This window comes from Telopea speciosissima, chromosome 10 (assembly GCF_018873765.1).
Source record: "Telopea speciosissima isolate NSW1024214 ecotype Mountain lineage chromosome 10, Tspe_v1, whole genome shotgun sequence".
Classification (NCBI taxonomy): Eukaryota; Viridiplantae; Streptophyta; class Magnoliopsida; order Proteales; family Proteaceae; genus Telopea; species Telopea speciosissima.
This window is the reverse complement of record NC_057925.1, coordinates 58,600,594-58,623,728: the sequence shown is the minus strand read 5'-3', so window position 1 is coordinate 58,623,728 and position 23,135 is coordinate 58,600,594. Positions and strand designations below refer to the sequence as shown.

The 23,135-nt window shown below is 38.9% G+C and overlaps 1 protein-coding gene across 1 annotated transcript; it reads right to left on the bottom strand.

Annotated features, from left to right (window-relative positions):
- Positions 1 to 1,153: 1,153 nt before the first annotated feature.
- On the bottom strand, positions 1,154 to 22,062 carry LOC122643019 (1-acyl-sn-glycerol-3-phosphate acyltransferase 2-like). The gene is made up of 11 exons (XM_043836648.1): positions 21,913 to 22,062; positions 21,108 to 21,230; positions 15,013 to 15,052; positions 14,832 to 14,905; positions 14,482 to 14,541; positions 13,639 to 13,716; positions 13,386 to 13,544; positions 13,137 to 13,262; positions 7,044 to 7,136; positions 1,791 to 1,877; positions 1,154 to 1,693 (listed from the first exon to the last, which is right to left on the bottom strand). Exons 1-11 carry the CDS (start codon positions 21,991 to 21,993, stop codon positions 1,451 to 1,453), a joined length of 1,164 nt encoding a protein of 387 aa, XP_043692583.1. The 5' UTR covers positions 21,994 to 22,062; the 3' UTR covers positions 1,154 to 1,450.
- Between the last annotated feature and the right edge of the window lie 1,073 nt (positions 22,063 to 23,135).

The window sequence follows — 23,135 nt, the reverse complement described above, 5'->3', positions numbered from 1 at the left end:
AAATTTACCTTAGACTATTCCACCAATACAAGTTCGGCCAGGCATCAGTACCAATACAGATCTGTTAATATGACCGACCCGATAGTCCGATACTACCAATATTTGAAACCATGGTATTAGCAACCTTGGACACCAATTGCTTCAATTTAATGTAAGTTGTGTAGCAAATCATAACAAATTTTGTCAAATTTCAGAGCCTAATTCAATCCTCATATCTATCCAGTCTTTGCAGGCCCATAGATCACTAATGTGCGGATTGGGCTCCTCTCCCACGCGGCACGGTGTACAGAGCACATCGTGCGGCTGAGGAAGCCTCAATCCACACTACAGCACATCGGGATGTGTGCTGACATGTGGATCAGAGCTCCCCAGCCGCACGATGTGCGCTGGAGAGGAGCCGGTGTGCACCCTCTTGTTCCTGATTCTTAAAAAAGTTCTATTTTACCACTTATAGACTCAGTTTGACCTGGAATTTGGGATGTGAATAGCAAACCTGAGTCAAACAATACAAAATTTAAGTTCCGTCCAATCTAATACAAAATTTAAGTTCCGTCCAATCTAACACATGGTCATCAATTTCCCTTTTAAAATTTTAACCTGATTTATTGTGTATTTGCGGGAATTAGGTCTTGGTTAAGATTTTAGATTAGAACAAATTCACACTTTCATTGCCCCTTAGTCCAGAGCAGGTTTATCGAATCCACCAATACACATACTAGGTCAAATACTGATACAATACCGATGTCGAGAGTATCAGCCAAAAAATAATCTATTGTTTTTTTTTTAATTAATGCCTGACAAGGGCTAACAAATCTCGATCTGTATTGAATCTGAATCAACGGTAACCGATATAGATAATGAAGCCTATATAAGCCTACTCCAAGGTGTCTATGAACTAGGCAACAAGGGATTAAGTAGATAACGTGCAATTCCCATTAATAGATTAAGAGCAGAAAGACCAACACGTTACCTACATATATTAGCATCTTACACGCCTAACCAATAAGGAGAGGAGAGGGAATGCATTTTGAGATGTACACAAAAGAAACCACACTGTTAATGAGAGAGTGTCATCATTGTGAGAAGGAAATAAACCCTGGCAGCGCACGCCAAACCAATAAGGAGAGGAGAGGGAGTGCATTTCGAGATGTACACAAAAGAAGCCACACTGTTAATGAGAGAGTGTCATCATTGTGAGAGGGAAATAAACCCTGGCAGCGTGTATTTCCCTAAATTAAGATGCATACAATATGAATACGAACTTTCTTACAAAATTAAGAAGAAAAATGCCAACCAAATTTAACTAGGGGGTGATTAAAAAGGCGACTAGAACAAACTAGGAAATATGCCTATACCATCTGAAAATCCACAAAATAAACCCATAATTAGAAACCTCACTGTGAATTCAAGTTGGGGATTCTTCCCATGATGCAGAACTACCTACTACTACCTATTGCTGTTTCTCTCGGCTTGCTTCAGAAGGTGTGTTGCCATTCATGGGTCGAGCAGGGGCTACCTTGGCACGGGTGGAACGCTCAGCCTGAGAGAATCGTATTAAAATGTACATTAAGATTGTGACTAGGGCTACACCAGCCACTGAGAATGCGATTCCTTTCCATGATGATAGGAGGGAAGACCATATGATGAATTTGACAGCACCAAATACAAGGATACATGACCAAGATAATACTACCTGTTCCAATAAAAAGAGAGAATTAAGGCACTGCCTTCTGAAAGAACCAAAAACTAACATAATATCTGCATTAGGATCATGAGAAAGACAAACATACCAACAAAGACTTTATTGGCCGACCCATGTCTAGGCGATGTTCATCACCGAAAGTATTCTCAGCCAGATGTTTGTCCAATAAAGCATCCTGGCAAGCAAAAAAACAGAAGAAATAAGACATCCACAACAACAATTCAGCCTTAACCCAACTAAACGGGTCGGCTACATGGATCCTTACCCTCCAATCAGCTCTATTCAAAGCCATACATGATGCAAGGCCTAAGCCATGCATGTCTTTCCTCACAATGGAACGTAAATGTATCCAGTTGGTGGAACTGGATGCATTTATTACGTCAAGGAATATTGACTTCTTGTATGCTACATTAGACATTTTGGGGACAGCTTCCTGCCTTCAGCATCTAAGTGGCTAGGCTTATTAATTTTGAACATACGTACTTCAAACAAGGGGAATTAGTTCCTCAATTGACTGAGACACTTGCTTAGTTTAGTTGTTCGCAAGAAACATGCGGCCATGAGAGCCTTACCATGTACCTTTTTCTGGAAATGGGAAAAAGAGTCGGGTAGTCTCTTTGTTCGATGAGTATTCTGTTTTCTTTCCCTCCTATCTAAGTTTCTTATAGATGCTTAAGAGGATAAGATACACTACCCCCATACACAAGACCAGGATCAATGAAACCCCAACCATAATGGGACCAAGTAAAATTTTAGGGTACTACACCCCAAAGTGACGCCAAAGCTATTAGCATTGGTAGGCATGGTTCAAAAACTCGCTGAAATCTGGGATAAATATTTTGCTGATTTCGACAAGGCTGAGACAAAACAGGAGGAGAATTATAAAATCGGCCCAATTTCGGTCGAAATTTCGGTGTTTCGGCGAAAAGACTATTGGACCTTTATATAAGGGCATTATTTCACGAGTTCTCATGAGTTTTGACAGCTTCTCCTGCGGCCTGCAGGAAGGAGAAAACCCTTTTTTTCTTGAATAATTTCCACCTCACCTCTACATGCCTGCTAGGATTGCCACATCACTCCAACGACATCGTTTGCTGCATTTGTCATACAGTCAGAGGAAAATGCATGTCGGCACGCCCACGAGTGGGCTCAATCCTCCATGTCATAGTTCGTGTGGTATTAGCCATTAAGATGGCCTGAGGGGTCCACTTTGTAGTTTGTACTCATGGATTTGCAGATAGTATTGTATTGTTGAGACTTGGGTCTCTATGAGTCTATGTTACATGTTCTTTGTACTATTTCACAAATAATTAATCAATATTATGTTTCTTCATTCATAGTGCGTTATTTACTTGTTTTAGTTGCCTTTTCTATCCTCTAGTACTATAACAATGTGTAGAATAGGCAATATTACACAAGGTATAAAATAAGGTTCGGCATATACTGGCATACTGCCAACCATGAATGCAAATCCAAACCACCACTTTGTGCGACTTTTCTTGCAATATAAAGGTTTACATATGTTTTTATAGGCTAAAATAAGCTTTCCCTGAAGTATTGGAGCTTAATATGTCCGTTTGCCCCCCCAAATTGGCCTACAAACATACTGGCAAAAAATGTATTGTTTCAGCGAAATTTTGCCTATTTCGGTATATTTTGATCAGACCGAAATGAGATTGAAATGCAAGTTTCAAAACCTTGTTGGTAGGACAAGATAAATAGGGGAAAGCTTTCCTTCACTATGGAGAAGGGTTCACCCAAAATCCTACCGTCACCATTATTCCCCCCCCCCCACCCAATCCCTTAACTAGTTGAAGGTCCGAAAGGCCCTCCAGCGTTCCCAGACACCCAATCATCACATTGCAATGATGGCCATCAGTGAAGAACCATGAGTGTAGGAATTACTCCTTCACCGTGGATTAAGAAAAACTCAGTCCAGATACACAACACAATGTCCAAGAGAAAAACAATTAAATTGGTTAATTTGACTTTAGGGCTTATGTAGCAGAAGCCACACAACTCAACCAATAGGTGTCCAAATCAAATCAGATTTGGAAAGACTCGTTAATAGAGGAGAAACATGTAGTTAGGATGGAAGATTCTCTCTCCAATTATATGTCCTGCAGTTACGATGTAATGGATACCTCATAGGAGGAATTTTATTCTTCATAATTATACCCACCAGCCAACACAAGAAGGCAATCGAGATCATTGTTGGAAATAATGATAAACTATAATTTGGAAATTATAGAAAACAGATTTGATAAATACAAGCTATTGATAGCTTTCAAGAATCAGATCAAGATTGATCAATTTCTTGATAGCAAGAATCCAAGAAGCAACGTGAAACTGAGAAATTAGAAATCAGATCCACTTATGAGCAGAGAATTATCAGAGAAGTCAAAAGTTTCAGGCTGAGAATGAGAAGAGAATGATCAGATTCAATGAAAGTTGAGTAGCATAGAAAAGGAAACAGCAGCGGACACTGGACACCCAATTGCATTGGTGGTGTTGGGGGGGGGGGGGGGGGGGAAGTAGGATCCCTAGATTCAGAGATTACACACCCTTTTTTAACAAGATCCCAAGTAAACTCCCCCCCCCACCCAAAAGTAGGTCAACAATAAGGTCAAAAGTAAAACTTATCAGATGGAGTTCAAATTCTGATCAAAGGTAGGAGGATGTTAGATGAATAAAACCCAAAAAAACTGCAATGAGTCAACGGCCAGATTTAACCCAATTGACAAAATAATGAAATCTGGAATTTAAAAACAGAATATGACAGAACACTCTAATCACAGAAAATTAGAGGCTCTGATCACCCTAAAATTCTGGTCAAGGAAAGCCTACTGGGTAGGAATGAATCTACAAAAGATAATGGAAATCTGAGGGTTAGATTAGGCTATGCAAAATAGGTTTCAGAAACAGCAAGTCAATCACCAGAAAATTAGGAACTTCAATAACTCTTGATCCAGTGATTAGATCAGAACCAAACTTGGACTGATTGTTCCGTAAGAAGTGAGGAACAAACTCCCCAAAGAACAGTCCCATGAAAGGGCTAGATGACCCTAGGTAAGGATTTCTATTTGCAGCAGGAATGTCCCAAAACAGGGGTACCGCTAGGTTCAGGAACAGCAGTCAAACAGTGTTAAAAAATTTCCAGAATGTTAAATTCTGAGCAGGCTTATGATCAGCTAGTAAACAATGGTTGAATCCCACAGAAAACTTAAGAAAGAATTGAGAACAGTGACTGTACTTGAATATTGATGGAGAAGAAGAAGATATGATTAAGCATCCCACCTAGCCTCAACTGGAATCCCACCACATACATCTGCATCTCACAGCAAATGTGAATCTCACAGGGTAAAGAAAAGGCTCAAGCCAAAAATCTCATTAATAAGATATTAAGATTAGTGTACAGGGCAGGACCCCCTTACAAACAGAAGACTCAAAAACAGATAATTGATTAGGAAACTAAAATAATTAAGGAAACAGACTCAAAACAGGACTGGACATATAGAATCCTAATCCAGCCTAACTAAAACACTTAATAGTAATCAAAAAATATATATAAATAAAGACACGTAACTAATCCTGTATGCCTAGCCTCTCTATCCATATTATAAGCCCATTAAAGTGGCCTATTACAATGAAAACACATTGGATCAAAGGCATAACACATACATAACCAAACTCAAAGCTTATTTACAATAAAATAAGCCTATTTGGGTGATCTAACTGCATCAATTGGTATGAGCTAAAACTAGTTAACATTCGGAGAAAACAATTTTCTTCCTTTTTGGATCAATCCCTGAACTGGATTAGAAATTCTGAGGGAAAAAACCATAGGGCGGGAATTCACAATGAATTTCATGAACTGAGAAGGGACTAGAGAAATCCCAGATTCCAGTAAGATTCAAAAAAATCATGTAAACATCAGGATTAAATTCACCATTCTATGATGAACAGATGCACAAGAACAGCTTCAGACACAGCCAACAAGGGTATTATCCCACAGAGATCAATCTATGATCTCCAAGGAAACATCTCGGTCTGGGGCAATGGTGACCTGTAACATAACGGAGCACTAATTTCTTGCTACATAACATGTTCAAAGGATAAGCATATACCTGACTAACATATGATGAAATGACTTATTACCATCTGATCTACATGTGACATTTTGGAGTTTTCCGCAACTCTAGTTAGAATTTTCTAGGCAATTCAAATAAAAGAACAAAATTACATGGCTAGAATCATTTTTCGGGCCTGAAAATTTCTAGTTGATTTCCTAGATGAAACCACCTACAGGTGTACCAATCCTCTCATCATGACACATGTTGCAATCTGTAAGGGCCCCAAACCAGCAGAATGGTCTGGGTCCTCTTTATGGAGATAAGGCCTTGTCCAACCTAAATTGCAATAAATAAAAAAAAAGGGCGTACCCAGTGCACGAGGCTCCCGCCACTGCGGGGTCTGGGGAGGGTCATAATGTACACAGCCTTACCCCTGCTTTCGCAGAGAGGCTGTTTCCAGACTCGAACCCGTGACCACTTGGTCACAATGGAGCAACCTTACTGTCGCACCAAGGCCCACCCTCTCCAACCTAAATTTCAATAAGGCCATTAAATTTGACCATATGACCCCCTTTAAAAAAGACTATCTCATTCAACTTCTAACAAAAATCAGACAAACTAAAACTCCTAATATGACTGGAATTAAAATTTCTGCAACTCCCATGAGTACTTGATCCCTTTTCCAAACAAAGAAAGATACCACCAACCATAGTTCGAGAACTTGCGAGATCTCACCGAGTTTCTTGGTTTTTGGAAAAGTCGAGACGAGACTGCCTGCGAGTCTCAAAAGTGCAATATCTCGGAGAGATCTCGGATCTCGGTTTGGATCTCGGTTTCGACCCATTATTTTAACCCACCTACCACTTAAATACCTTACCTAACTGGACAAAACTCGACATATCTCGGTGAGATCTCGGATCTCGGGTTGACCCAAAGTTGAGGCTTCGAGTTGGAAAAAAAAAATGCATCAACTCGGCGAGATCTCGACTCGTCTCGGTTTTTCCAAGAGCCGAGTTGGTACCGAGACCCGAGTTTTAGTACCTTGCCACCAACTCAAAGACTAATTCTCAATAAAACTTCTTAATTAAATTAAAATTTCAAACAATAGAAATCTCATACCAACATAACACCAAGTCAGTGAGTTGGTCATAACTTTTCGAAACAACTAAAATTTATAGTTACCTTGGTCTCATTACAGAGGTAATTAAACATTTCAAACAGCACCAAACGAATGCTAAATAAAAACAAAAAATGTCAATGTGCAATACCTTGGCAACAAATATATCCTTACACCATTGAGCAACGGCATCATCAGTCTCCGGCAATTCCTTCATCAAATGTCGCTTAATATGCACATGCACCTGCATAAAAATGGATTACGTTTAGCAAGTATTTAATCTACCATTGCAACATAACAGTTGTTTTCTAACTTTCTGAACTTGCACCATAATCTAAATGATCATATCTCCACCCAAAAATTAGAAATATAAAGTAAAAACATAATTACAAACAAATATTATACACCAGCGTTTCACCAGTAAAGATTTATGCATTATTTTTCAAGAGATACAACCATAGTTGTCACGGCGTCACGGCAATCCAAGTCGGTGGAGGGGTGTCACGTCGATATATCGACATGTCGCCCGTCATGGCGTTGCCATGGCGAGCCGACCATGTTTTATTTTTTATTTTCTCTATTTTTAATGTCATATAATATATGTCCTATAACATCAAAAAATCAACATGAAAGTGTACTACTAATATACTATGGTTTAATTCATGAAAGTGTAATAACTATTAAATCAGTGAATAGTGAATAATGATGGACTACTGGCTGTAATAACTATTAAATCCCTCCCCCCTTGTCTCTCGACTCTCTCCCTGTCTCTGTGTGTGTAAGTGTAACTGTGTATGTGTGGGCCTGTGGCTGTGTGCCTGTGTGCAAGGTAAGAAGAAGAAAAAATCAAAAACAAACACCTTCTCTGTGACTGTGCAACCCTGCAACTGCAAGGCAAGAAGAAGGAAAAAACAAAAACAAAAAACAGAGATAGTTCGGCTGTAATAAATCCCTCACCCCTTCTGTCTCTCGACTCTCTCCCTGTCTCTGTGTGTGACACTGTGTATGTGGCACTGTGCAGGCAAGAAGAAGAAAAAAAAATACATTCTCTGTCTATGTGGAAGCCTGCAACTGCAAGGCAAGAAGTCCCAAGGTCTGCGACTGTAAGCAAGCTAGTTGCAAGGCAAGAAAAAGAAAAAAGAAAAAAAAAAAAAAACCGAGAGGACTATGGTTACAGCACTGACTGGAATAAATCCCTCCCCCCTCTGTCTCTCGACTATGTCCCTGTCTCTGTGACTGTACAAGCAAAGAAGAAAAAAGAAAAAAAAGAAAAAAAAACCGAGAGGAGTCGAGGACTACTAACTGAAATAAATCCCCCCCCCTCTGTCTCTCGACTCTCTCCCTGTCTCTGTGTGTGTAAATGTGGCTGTGCAAGGCAAGAGAAAAAATAAAAAAATAAACGATACCACTGGCTGTAATCACTACCGGAGGCTGGGAGGAGAAGAACTGAAGAAGAAGAAGAGGTCTGGCTGGGAGGAGGAAGAAGAACCAAATTAAAAAAAAAAATAAAAATTTACTTACTTGGAGAGTTGGAGTCCTGGAGGTTGCTGGAGAAGTTCGAACTTCGAAGGCTGCTGAGACTCGAGAGTTGCAGGAAGCTTGGAAGTTACTGTTGCCGGAGTCACGATCCCTCTCCTCTCGATTTTCCCTTTTGCGATTTCTATTTCCCCCCATTAGGGTATAAGTTATTATGTTTAATATTTTTAAGTTTTATGATAATGTGTATTGCAGGTGTAACTTTTCAAGTTACACCTCCAATACACATTAACGAAAAAGCATCTAAGTTATTAAATCGTTTTTAAAAAATATATATATATATATATATAAACCTGACTTTTATACATTAAATATTCAAATATCGGTCGACATACCCATATATCGTGGTACGGCGTCCATGGCGACGCCATGGAAGCCATATCGCTCGATATTTATACATATATCATGGCAGACCTCGATATGCCCTTTCCCCCAGCGCCATGACGCCATGACAACTATGGATACAACAACAACTCAGCCTTATCCCAACCAAATGGGGTCGGCCACATGGATCCTTTCCCTCCGATCAGCTCTATTTAAGGTCATACTTGATACAAGGACTAAGTTATGCATGTCTTTCTTCACCACTTCTCCTAAGGCCATTATTTTTCAAGGAATAATTCAGATAAAATCTTGCTTCATTCTACACTTTACCTCTCTTTTTCCCTACCTGTTCTCTTAGAAATCAGTGATCCAAATGTCTAATTTTTAGGCCAGATGATTAAATTACTTTGGGCATTATGAAGAAGAGTGTAACAGATAAATCATCCAAACAAACCTTAACTACCACATGGGGTTAGCATCATGAGTTCTATTCTGCAATGCTACTCTATAGCAAAGTTTGATAGTTCAAAACTTACCCAGAAAACAGGGTAACGCCCAGCTTCAAACTGAGATAGGAAACTGACCCAAAAAATGAAGCAAGTTAGAAGATAAAGGAGCAGGAGTCCACCTGCCGTGGCCTTGAAATCCACCCAAGTCAACCCACTGAATCTATAGTAATTATTATAGTCAAAATTGAACTTTCATTAATCATAAAACATGGATTAGGCCATAGGCCAATACTTCAATATATGGAATTCATAAACTAACTCTATAATGACTATGAACACAAAAACTATTTGGCATTGCCAAAACACTAGTAGTTGACACTCCTACACAAACTAGGACTCTGAAACCCTAGCATACACTAAAAAGTAAATCCCAACCAGTTTTCCTAATAATTCCAGGGCCCAAAATAGAATTCATTTACCAAAATAAGTCCTAAACTAAGTAATAAAATAAATTTCGTATTCCTAGCTCCTACCCATATTATAGGCCCACTAATGTGGCCAATTACAATGAAAACCCCTAGGATCAGTAACCCCACCCAAGGCTTATTTCCACTAAAATAAGCCCATTCATGTGATATTCCTGCATCAGTTGGTAACACTAGGTGCGAGATTATTTTCCATGATCTCAATCATGGTGATACTTGGTCTGACCAGCAAGATGGCAATTACTTCTGCAATTCAGATAAGAGGTACAGTGAGTTATTAGTATTGGGAACAGAGCATGGACCTGCAAAATAATCTGGACATGGGATGTCAAAACCACACCTACAGATCCTTGTTTGGGTTGCTTTGTTTTTGTGCGTGTGTGTGAACACAGCCACAGAGGAGAATTGGACACAGGATGCTTCACAGATAAAAACTTTTAATTTCTTCTGATCTCCACAGAGGAGATACCATGTAACACTTTAGTTTTTACTAAAATAAGGTGCAAAGTGCCACCCTTCCATTAGCTTTCATAACTAGTCTATCAACTGTTTCCAAGAAATTATTAAATACACTTTTGTTTTCTCCAACCAAATACTCCGAGAGACTGCAGCCACCAACATTTCCCCAAGTTTCTTCCCATTTTTGCCTAAACTATTGCTTAACCAGCCCCCGGAGTAGATTGGAAAAGGAATTACCAAAGAACCTAAACATTTCAGTCTCATCCCGAATTCCAACCCATACTTCAAAAGTGGATGCATCACTATATGAGTCACTGCTTCAGCTGCCGTTGAGCAGAAAAGGCATACATTCAGAGGACAAAAGCCTCCTGAAGTAAGATGACCAATCATCAGAATACTATCTTTATGCTGTCTACATAAAGAACCGAGTCTTAGGACAGATCTGGTCTCCAGCAAACCAAATCAGTTCCCTGGAAATGTAGGACTTTACAATCTTCTAAACATGAATAACCATTAAAAGTTCCAGAGCCATTTAGGCAATAAAGCTTCCATCTGAACCCCTCCCTGAACAGATCTGGTCCCCAGCAGCTCTAAGAGCTGCTTAATTAGTTCAAGTTCCCTATCATTGGGAAGACTCCACATAATAGGAACCCAATGCAATTCAGCCCTCATCTTTGCACATGTTCTGCTATAGAAGCACTGCTTTGGTGAGTGCCCATGGGGATTCTCCCACCTCATCAGTTTCCTTTGTAATTCTTTAATATGGTTCTCATTCCATAGGAGATCTAGAATGGCAAAGTCCTTGCCAGATGACGTTGCGACATATAAGGTGTAATGAAGCCTAGAACTGTACAGGTGGTACTGTTCCTCTCTGCGTATTCGTTTGTGGGCTTTGCTGGTTTTGTCTGTTATTTTCCTTTTGGTTCCGAGATTAGGGACTTCCGCCACTTGCTGCTATCCATCCAATACCGTTCTAACAAAATATGTCAATCAAAAAAAATTTTGCAACAGAAACATCCTTGCCAGTGGTTACTTTAAAGAAGAACCTTATAATTTTTCTCTGTTTTTTTCACATCACATAAGGTACTTCAAAGAAGAAACACTTGTTATTTTCCTCAGTTTTTCCCACATTACATAAGGTAGCTTTGCTTATTTAGCACTTGCATCAAGGATCTAATCAGAGTAAAAAAAAAATGAGCTTAAGGGAGTTCTTCCCCCCTGCTGTTCTACACTATGATCTTTTCTAATAAAATTGTTAATAGGGGAAAAGGGCTACAAAACATCTCTGTCACTGGCCACTTCGAAGAAGAAACACCCTCCCCAAGATGCCTCCCAGCACCACTTATTCTTCCAAAAGTAAGTATTGCTTTCTTCTCCAACTTGCAATCTGGATGTCTTGCTTAAAACTATCATTAGTGCCCATTATACCTTTCACAAGCTGTCACACATAGAATTTGTTTAAAGTAAGAACACTTTGAAAGTCCAACCCCTTTCGCATTTTTAAGGTAAACTTTCAATTCAACCAAATGAAACTTACCCTAAGTTCTGAATGCTCGACACAGCTGATCTAATGGAAGCTAATTTTGCCTCCTTTTACATCTACCATCCTTTCCACCACACAGTTTACGCCCCATCTTCTAAATTAGCTAATCCTGCAAATCTTTTTTGTATGAAGCACTCAAGGGAAAACCTAATAGCACCAATGACATATAGCTGACCTGACATTGGTAACTACCAGCCAGTTGTTCCACCATTTTAGGAATTGGAACTGGATGGACCTTTGAATAATTGACTTTCAAATGTGAAATAGCTTCCAAAAAACTTTAACCACAAAAAAGGTATCTCGATTGGCTGTAAGAAGGTCACAAAATTACACAGTATCTCCATAAATTTAATAAATCCGGGGCCTATTTTTGTTCTGAAATCAGATAAACCAAATCATTTGATCTATGATTCATTGGGACAAAACAAATAAGAGGACCATGCCAAGCCAAGGGAATAAAAAATAAAAACAGGACCTGAAATCAAAGAAGTATTCTTTGTTCTTCATTCTTAATTTTTGATTAAAGATATTACTTTTGAGCATGGTTCAAAAACTTGCCGAAATTTTGCTAAATTCAACATGGCCGAGAAGAATTGAGGATCAGCACAATTTCGGTCAAAATTTCGGTGTTTTGCCAGAATTTCACCTTCAAGTCAAATAGTTTCGACAAGGAAAAAAAAAAGGGTGTACCCAGTCTACAAGGCTCCCACCATTGCAGGGTCTGGGGAGGGTCATAATGTACGCAGTCTTAACCCCCGCTTTGCGGAGAGACTGTTTCCCGACTCGAACCCACGACCACTAGATCACAATGGATCAACCTTACCGTTGCGCCGAGGTTGCTCCATTGCATTTTCTTACCATACCCCATAGATTTTTCATCTCTCAGCATTTTCATATATAAATTCAATAAAAATTGTATGGAAAACAAATTAAACAGAATCAATGTATTATATATTACATTATTATGTGGTATCTGGATCAGAAAAGATGTATTACTATGTTTATGGCTCAACAATTGTTGCTCACATTTAGAGTCACCATTCATTGGGTATTGATCTCCTTAAACCATTATAGATGGTTGTCATTTCCATTAGGCATGGAAATGATCCAAGCGAATTAAAGACCTTAAAATAGCATACATTGTAAGCCACAGGTAGATCTTCAGCAAAGGAATGATTACATACCTTATCAATCAAAAAAAATTATAAAAACCTTTTATGCATGTGGCGGACAAAATCTTGAGGAAATGCTTTTCTCTTTTACAATTTGATACATTCTCAAAAGTCACTGTTATCTAAACTAGAAGAAAAGAAATCCACTGGTGCAAAACTTAAAAAATGAAACACTGACAAAATAACTCAGGAAATACAAGGTAGTACCACAAAAGTAACAAAACACATAAGCACCTGGATCCAGTTAATTGAAATTCTTAAATTTTGTGGGCTTACCAAAGAAGGTTGTCCTGACAATATTCTCAGCATAGTAGGTGAAGGCTGATCTTTAGGAATACCCACCGTTACATCATAAATAGCTGGAACAAATGACCGCATATTACTAACAGCGGAAACAAAACCCTGAAAGAAACATATAGATGCATAAGAGAGCACACACCTAATGACAATTAATCAAGATTGACATGAGGAATAAGAGAGCATATGTTTCTATGGTGTTAGTTTTGGGGGCAACCAGAACTAAACCTTGGTACGAGGAATCAAAACATTTCTAGGAATGGTTGACCCTGTTGAAGCTGCATATTCTTGTGCAGCCAAAAGCTTTGCCTTTGTAAAGCGAGTACCCTCCACAAAAAGTGCCAACCAGAAAGGCAAAGGGTAGTCCTTCAGCCGTTGAAGACCAGACTGTTGCATATAGTTAGATAAAGCTCTAATTAGATCACCAATGTACCTTTAAAACATGTGCATGTATTCATCAGTGTATGTAAGATATTATCACCTTCAGTGTGCTTTCATCTTTTGCCCAACTTCGTTCCAGAAAGAGGTACTCAGAAAACCACATAGACCACCCGATAACCTACAGAATTGATAGTATCATTTATCCTCTGGTGAAAAGGTTATTAAGGTAATCGTTACAGCAGAAAGGAATAGAAAGTTGATGACAGCATAAAATGTTTTATTTAAAACCTGCCAACAGCAGCACGGCAACTGTCCTCAAAAAATTTTACTTTGGTTGGTTATTGGAAAGAAACATTAGCAAGCAAGTCCGCTGTACGTAGGAGGAACTTCTGGGACAAGTGCGCCCAAGATTTCAAAACATGAAATTGGGCATCGGATTGGTCCTTGCCGGATCGGAATCGGTCCCAAAAAACCCTAGAATCAGATCTCATATCTGAAAGCTCAACGATTCTAAGGAATCGGTCGATTGAGATCAGAATCCTTATTCTTAAAACCACTCCCTCTCTGAGATCACCGAGAAAAATGAAGTGAATAGTACCCAATTGAATGACCATGGGAATGATGTTCCAGTCCCGAATCTCTGCTGCCACCTTTTACCTCACCTCAAACTCACCGACTGAGTGAGCAAGAGCATCTTGAGAGTGTGCAGTAAATACACCGGGACATTTTGACATTCCTGTAAGGATTTTATAAATTTTGTTTTGACAGTTCCCATACTCGTTGACTGTGACAGGATGTACAGACTAACAATCCTACTCCAGATATGTACATAATTATTAAGCTTTAAATAAAAAATAGCTACTATACGTTGGCACAAATTAGAGCAGTTTTTTTTACTAGTCAAATTAAAAAGCCGCACCTCAAGCTAAAATTAGATACTCACTGGAAGGAATTTTGATGATTTCTTCATGACAGCTAGACAGCTACCAAGGCAACCAGAGCGCTGTTACAAGTTGAATTACCAATTAGTGGGAAGGGGGTAAAAAGAAAAAGAACACACCACCAACAACTCAAAAGATACAGAAAGCATGATAGCAGACCAATTTTATGGGCATATATGTGAATATATATCCTTGCAAGCAGTATGCATCAGTGTGTACATCTGCATGTGCATGCGAAAGGGGGGTCTGTATGGATTTGTACGTGGGGGTGGGGGGCAGGGGGCATGTGTGGGTGTAATTGCGTACAGATGGCAACCCACAATGATAAAACAGAACGATAAAAAATATGCACCTGTGCTAGAACCCATCCAACAAGCCAGTCAATGTCACTTCGGTGATTAGATACAACAAGTGCATGTTCTTTACCTGGTAAATTCTCCAACATTAGCAACAATACTAAAATAAGCTAATCGGAACCTTCATGCGCAAGGTACAATAATTACAAGTTCAAATAGGAACACAATTTGCCTTACCCATAAATCGCAAAGTTTCAGAATCTGTGAATACTTGTACCTGCAGCCATAAGTTTATACTGTGGTCAACATTGATTAAAAAAAACACTAAAATATAAAAAAATAAAGTGAGTTAAAAATTAGAAACAAGATGCTAACAAGAATAGTTTCTCAAGATGTAGAAAACTTGAATCAATAGATGCAGATACACGAAGGCTATGCATGTTACTACCCAAATTTTCTTCATCAAAAAAAGGTGAACCCAGTCCACGAGGCTTCCGCCACTGTGAGGTCTGGGGAGGGTCATAATGTACGCAGCCTTACCCCCGCTTCGCAAAGAGGCAGTTTCCCGACTTGAACCCGCGACCACTAGGTCACAATGGAGCAACCTTACCGTTGCACCAAGGTCCGCCCTCAAATTTTCTTCATCAAAGAAAAGTAAAAAAGCAATCCCTTCAGCCTTTACAAATGTTGGAAAACAAGGGGTTTAATGCATTAACTACTCTTCCTTAAACTTTTGAGTTCTTTCAAAGGGTGTATCTAATGCAGGGCTAGGCAGCAACTTTCTTAACCCCAGGTAGGATCACAGTTGACACCCACAATAGGTACTGATTTCCGATTTATAACAGTAGCAGACATTAAACTCAGACCTAAGTAACAGCAACTTATAATGGGTTTCAGAACTCCCAACAGTACTTCAAAAATATACAATAAATATCCCCAGCAAGTAGGTAATAGGCAGCAGCCTATACGACTCGATCACAGACACCACTAGTAGAGCTAAACTCAGATAGATCAGTAACAGCAACAAAAGAGATGAAATCAGCGAGTCTACCATCAAGTGTAGGGATATATGAATCAATTCAGACCTCAAAATATCAGCCCAAACTGACAGCCGAATCTTTAGTTCTCACACTTTCATTATTTAGAGCAGAACAGGAGATTTCAACCAGCAGCCTCAGCAGTGTTCTGAACAGGTCCAAAACCTGGTCGAGCGGTACTCTTGGAGACCTGATCGAGTGGTGCTCTTGGAGAGGTGAACTGCTGCTCCAAAAATTACTCCAATCCGAAGGGTGGTTGCTGAGTTATGAGGTCTCGAAGTTGCAGCAGGGATTTCTGAGGGAATAAGACAACCACAGGTGCTGTTGGATGATTTCTGATAACTCAAACAGCAGGCCTCAGAACTGAGCCAAATCACAGTAGAGTGGAGGTTCTTGGAGGGGGAATAGATCCCCAAAATATTAGCTCCAACAGGTCTCTGGTTGCTGAGATCAGTAGCTTCGAAGTAGCAGCAATATCAAAGAGAACCAGAACCACAGGTGTTTGATATCTTCTCTAATCAGCAACTATGACCAACAGCAGCTTGGTGCTTCAATAGGGAACTTAGAAGATGAAAACAGTAGCTTTAATGGAGCTTGGTCAGTCTCAGCAGTGCTCAAAATTAAAATCAGAGAAGGGAGAAGGAATCGATGGTAGAAGAGAAGAAAGGGGAAGCAAGGATATAGCTATCTCAGCCTTCGGCTTCTCACCTTACTGTGTCTCACAGCATCGTATTGCTCAAAGCAAAACATCATTCATCTTCATTAAATCGTGGGGAAGGGCCAGAGGCCCATTACAATATATAGTTAAAATGTAATGCCCCGGAATTTGAAAACCTGAAAGTGTTTAATATATATATATATAGGGAAGCAGTTTTCTGTACGGGAGTGTGGCCTATGCCAGCACTCCCATGTGTCTATCTCTCTCCTCCTTAAAACAAGGGGGCAGAGGTGTCTTTTCACATGGGGAGGAGAGAGATAGACTCATGGAATTGCTGGTGTAGGCCACACTCCCGGAGAGAGAACTTTTTCCCTATATATATATATATATATTGCCCAGGGGTATTTTGTAATTTTAGACCTCAGGGGCAATTTCGTAAATTTACCATTATTCTTTCCTTAATACCATTATGTGCAGCATTTAATCTTAGTTGTAACATAGTATTGGATTGCATAATGGTAAATAAGATACTTAAGAATTAAAGAGTGCTTTAGTTCTTTTATTTAAATTGATTTGTGGATTTAGTAAACAATTGAATTGTTATTTTGGTGGTTGTGACTCTAGTTGATGAGAGGTCTAAGGTTCAAGTCTTGTTAGCCTTAAGGGGGATGTTATAGTTAAGCTTTTTTGTCTATATTTTTAAGTTAATAGTGGGCCCCACCATAACTAACAATCGTGTAAGGTGGGAAATCTCTGAATCGTGCAAGAATAGGATAATCCAATGCGTGAAAAGGAGTTGGATCCTAGTCAAACTAGAGATAGGATAATAGGAAGTAGAGATAAAGTAGGAAATAAAAGATCGAGAGAGATAAGTCCTAAAGGAAAAAAGGAAAAAGGGAAAAGAGAAACGTGAGAGAGGGATCTAAAGTGAGAGGTTGCGGGAAGAAAAAAAAACAGAAAACCGAGAGAAACAAAAGAAGAAATAGAAGAAGGAAGGAAGAAGAACATACCAGGTTAGTATACTTTATAGAATTCAAGTTTTATTTTTTTGGGTTGCTTTGGCTATGTGAGACAGGATTTCGTTAAGACTTCTCAATCTGTGGGAACTTTGGTATATACAACAATTGTTGGATGATAAGCAATGAGTCGTTCTCCCATCCAGAGCAGGGTTTCCACTGGTAATATCACAAAACTAAAAGAACTATTGTATAAAAGTGATAATCTTGTTTGTGCAGATTGTGGTGCACAAGATCCAAAGTGGGCGTTGTGCTTAGTTCGAGTACTTGGAATTTAGAGGGTTGAATTAAAACGTTCACAGATCGAGGTAAGTGGAATATAGTGGGTGCACACCACTGGTGTGTGGTATGATTGACTTATTGTCTAGAATGCTTGTTATTGCTGAAATAAGTGGGTGTAAAGTGATTTGAAGTGTGTTCGTATGTAATGTGTGGTTATGTGAGTAATATTTAGTGCTGATTAATATTGTTTAATGCAAGGTTCTAAAACTCAGTTTCGACACTGGTTTCGACCAGTCAGAAACTGAGATATGGTTGAAACCAGGGATTTTTTCCCAGCCAACTCGAGTCGGTGGTTTCGAGGCTCAAAAATGCTTTTTTTCTATACAGCCTATTTTTGACAATCTAAACACAATATATGAACTATTTTCACACAAAAAAAACACTCAAAATAGTACTTGTGGTTATTGACCCAAGTTTACTAGTGTACGCACAGTGTACCAAGAATCAAAGTTGTCAAGGGCATAGTACTAAAACTCGCGAAATTTCAGTCGAGATATCGAATATTTCGAGTATCTTGACCTGTCCGAAACGAACCGCAAGTCCGATATGAAAAAATGCAATATTTCGAATATTTCGGAAATTTCGGTCATCTCGTTTCGGAAAAAGGTCGATCACTCAAGGGCGTATTGATCTCACCCAACAATACCTCGATCCAGCAGCTAGAGATTTAACAAAAAATCTCTAAAACATGAACCAGCGGTAGTTGCAGGTTCAGTCATGGTTCCAGCGTGAAGTCTCCGACAAGAGAGCCTGAACCGATATTGTTAGGAAAAAGGGAAAATAGCAGTAAGGCAGAGAAAAAAATATAGCATATGAGAAGGAAGGTAGTAGTGGGAGGAATCAAGGAGAGAGAGAGAGAGAGAGAGAGACCAACCCAAAGAGGTTGCCGCAATGGGAAGAAATCGAAGGAGACAGAGGAGTGAGTGATGAGAGATGAGCGAACGAACGAGAGACAAATATGCAAGATGAGGGTTTCAGGCAAATACGTTTTATAAAGCAATTTTACAGTTTTAACATCAAAACCTAGCCTTTAAGAACATGTGATATTAAAATTGAGTGAAAAAATGAGAAAAAACGTTTTTGGTCAAAATCCATAATAGACCCTTGAGTCTATTATCATTTTGGGGGTGTTTTCATTTATTTTAAATAAAAAAAAGTTTCAAAAGTGATACCATACACATGAAAAAATGAAAAATTGTCAGTAAATGAAAATGAAAAATGATACCAAAAAAAGCACTTAGTTTTTATTTTCAGTTTTCGAAAGTATATTAGGTAGTTTCTAATTTCAGTTTGTTTCTATTTTTGTTTCCTTGCTTGTTTAGAAGGCTAGATCTATAAAGCCTTAGTAGTTTCTATTTTCAGCTAGTTTCTATTTTTCATTAGTTGTTATTTTCCTACCTTCTATTTTGTAAGCTTGCCTAAGCTATTAATAGGTCCCCCTATTGTAAGGAAAGATCAGAATTGCATAATAGAATTTTGAAGCCATGTTTATCATCGGTTATGGGAGAAATTCCATGTTTCAACAGCTGGGATAGCTGTGGGTGAGAGAGCCATTCCCATACCCCCCCTCCCTTCTCTTTTATCTTCTTTCTTTATCTTCATCTCCTTTCTTCTTATCCTTTATGTTCTCCACTCATATGTAATAGAAAACAACAATAAAAAAAAGAGAGTTTTAGTTATTTAATTTGTTCCTTATCGTGTTGATCCTGGTTGCAATCGATCTCACGCTGGTTTCCCTGGTTCGAGGTCGACTTTTGCATTAATAACTCCTTCAATATAAATCAGATTTAAGCAATCTTGGATTAAATCCGATTTTTAGCAAATCCAAGATTGAACCCCAATAACATCACTCATAGTAATGGCTGACTAATCCCAACACAAAATTCATAGACAACACCAACAGAAACAATCTAAATCAGATGTTGAACCCCAACAACAAGTAAAACTTCTCCAGCAGCCACCTCAATAGAAATATTGAACCCTCTAACAGACACCCCCCCCCACTGGGGCGCCTCCCTAACATGCAATCTATTAACAAGGCAGAAGAAACTCCAAGCAAGACTTCATAAAGGTATTAAAAAAAAAAACACATAGACCTCCCCTCTCCCCAGCCCTCTTGACCCAAAAACACCAAGATACACATATCGCAAGTTTAATGCAACAAACAACAATTCGCAAATCCTTCCAGAAACAAAATTAAGTCTTCAAGAGATTTTAACCCTCTGATGAAAGCTAATGCCTCCACTTTCTTAGATTTGCATTTGCCAATCCTCCAAAGACAAGTAAGACCCTCACACTCCCACAAAGTACTACCAATCCAAATGGATCCAAATAACTCCCCCATATGCAGCAAAGCATTTTTCACCTTTTCTGAGGAGGAGGGTTACCAAGCCTTGTATTTAGTTTGGAAAAGGAGAAGATAGTGCTACCAAAGCCAATCTTGACGCTAAGTGTAAACACTATCACTAGCTAACAATACATCAAAGTCCTACCTTTTAATTCTTTTAACTTGCTAGAGATGACGCTATCGGATATGAACTACTTCCTGGTAAATATTTATTTGTAGCAAAAAGTGACTATAGACTGGTGTCTGTTCGAACTGCTCATTAATCATAGCTACGTGAAAGATTAATAATTCATTGTAAGAACTGCCACCAAAAAAACAAAGTAATTACATATTATGTATGGGAAGGGCAATTCTCCTTCAATAACCCAGCTTCCAGTCCATGCACATATAACAGCAAAGCAGGAATAAGAAACAAAGACAAAAGGACAAATCCAGCCCACCTATGTAAGGGCATAGGCGCATAGGGTGCGGTTGGGAGATGCAAATTCGTAGATTTTTTTTTCTTTGGTAATTGATACAAATCAGTTGATCCAAAAGGTGCAATTGTTGATGCATTCTCTACATTAAATTATCACGAGGGTATTTTTTTTTCCCCCATATACAAACCCAGAGGCAGTGCATGAGCCGAACAGACATATGCAACACGGAGATTAGTGAATGCATGATTCCAGTTTGCATGCGTTGAAGCAGTAGACAAGCAATAAATAAGTGAAGTATAAGCATCACACAAATTAGTAGATTTTTATTTCTTTGGTAATTGATACAAAACAGTTGATCCAAAAGGTGCAATTGTTGATGCATTCTCTACATTAAATTATCACGAGGGTTTTTTTCCCCCCATATACAAACCCAGACGCAGTGCATGAGCTGAATAGACATATGCAACACGGAGATTAGTGAATGCATGATTCCAGTTTGCATGAGTTGAAGCAGTAGACAGGCAATAAATAAGTGAAGTATAAGCATCACACAAACTGAAATTTATAGAATACCTTAACCCCTCCCCACCAGTCAATGAGCCATATAAGCTCCAGCCACAGCAGCTCTGCCACCACTCTGTTAATCCTCCTGTACACGCTTTTTGATAGTGGACGAACAAGAATGAAGCAAAATGCCTGAAAAGAGCAAGTAGGGGATAGAAGGGGTAGGGATGCTTAGAGTTGACCAGTGTCAACGGAGTCCTACATAAATCAATGACCATAAAATCCAATCCCCACGTACCAAATTTTATAGAGGTTATAATCAGTTCCTCTAGATAATTAAACATATGTAATGAAAAAAAGAACAACAAATTAAGCAAATAGTTACTGTGAAAAAAATCAATGGAAGTTTGCCCCTCGCCTCAAAAGAAAAACAATATTGTATACAGAATAACAAATTGAAGATCACATCCCCGGATTTTAGCCCCTGGAAGGAAAAGGTAAATTCTCCAAAACCTACATTTGCTAAAGTGGAAACACCCGAGACAACAACAAAGAAAATCAGGAGAACATACAAAAAGAAATCAGGACAGCTATAACCAGACACCTAAAAGCCAACAACAATCGCAAGAATCAACAAAAGTCCCAAACAAAACCGAATCATTCACGAAAGCAATACAAGTGAGCCTATATTCCCTCGCAAAATTAACAACAAAAACCTCAAAGAAAAACAGAAAATCCCTAGAACCAAACGGCATACTACGGCGGCATTGAAGATCTCTATAAATTAAAATTAGAATTAAAATACAGAGGGAAAAATATGGTTTTAGGAAACGAAAAAAAGATAAATTGATGAAGCTAACGTTTCTCCACTTACCTGAATGATATTAACGATGAGTCCTGATAGTAGAAATAGAATACCCACGGGAACAACAGCAGCAGCAGCTACGATCTCCATGGCTTCTATGACTAACGAAGAGCCCAGTAGACAGGGAAAGAGAGAGAGAGAAGCAGAGAACAGCGAGTGTACAAAAGAATGGTTCGAGAAATGCAGAGATTAATATGATAGATAGTGTATTTTAAGGGAAACCAAGGGGTTCGAGATATTCGGTAGATGCTGTGAGCCTCTGTTCGCTTAAAGCACAGCTTCCAATTTGAAGAAAAATAGGAAAAAGGAGAAGAAGCAAAATGTTACCAGTCGAGGCATAACGTTTACCTTTACGACTCCGCTAATTTGCACTCATGCGTGTGATGCGCACATTCGTGGGTGCGTACTGTGCGGCGTTGGCTATCATTAATGGGCACGGGTCCTCCCTCTCCAGTCACTTCTAAAACCCCTAATAAATAATACTTTCAAGTGACTGGAGAGGATCATGGCTGTCTTCAATGCTATCCGATTGATTCAACATAAAGGCTTACCGAAATCTACCCAAAAAAAAAAAAAAAAAAAAAAAAGCCTACAGGAGCGTCCTTGAGGACAGTTGGTCCACATCGATAATCACAAGAAACCAACATTTATGATAAGGATTTCACGTGGATTTTTTTATTTTTTATTTTTTGAATTAGGAGTTTTTATATATATATTACTTTTTTAGAGGGGTCTAAAAAAGGAAAAAAAAAATTGGAATTAAGAGCTTTTATATATATCTTATGTTTTTTAGAGGGGCCGAGGGATGAGTAAATGAGTAATGACTCTAAGGGTGTCAATTGGGCTGGGCGGTTCGGTTGGTTTTTTTCGGTTTCGGTGTGAGTTTTAGGGAAATCGAGTCTAAATAGTTAAGGATTTTTTCGCTTTTGTCTTAGGTTAGGTTCGGGTTCAATTCGTTTTGTGTTATCAGGATGGGTTTAGGTTGGGTCAGTTTGACAACCGTTATGGTCTGATTTTGATAGAAATTAGGTAGGATTCCTATGGTTCAAGTTGGCTTCATGTTCGGTCCTATCAATCGGGGCTCATCGGTGGCTTGTCAATTTAGCCCAAACTAAGCCAAAACCAAATGGTACCCTTAACCATAAACCAAGGCTGACCCGATAAGGGCTTGGTTCGATTTGGATCAGGCTCAATTAGGTAGGTCGATCCGGTTTGAACATTTCATTTTAGTG

What these genes read in the sequence shown, in the direction of transcription:
- LOC122643019 (XM_043836648.1), bottom strand. Translation starts at nt 21,993, where the DNA reads ATGGAGATCGTAGCTGCTGCTGCTGTTGTTCCCGTGGGTATTCTATTT. An exon ending in AAGATGAAAGCACACTGAAG is followed by an intron (nt 13,545 to 13,638) that starts GTGATAATATCT and finishes TATATGCAACAG; the next exon opens with TCTGGTCTTCAACGGCTGAA. An exon ending in TTTTGATTCCTCGTACCAAG is followed by an intron (nt 13,263 to 13,385) that starts GTTTAGTTCTGG and finishes TGTTTCTTTCAG; the next exon opens with GGTTTTGTTTCCGCTGTTAG.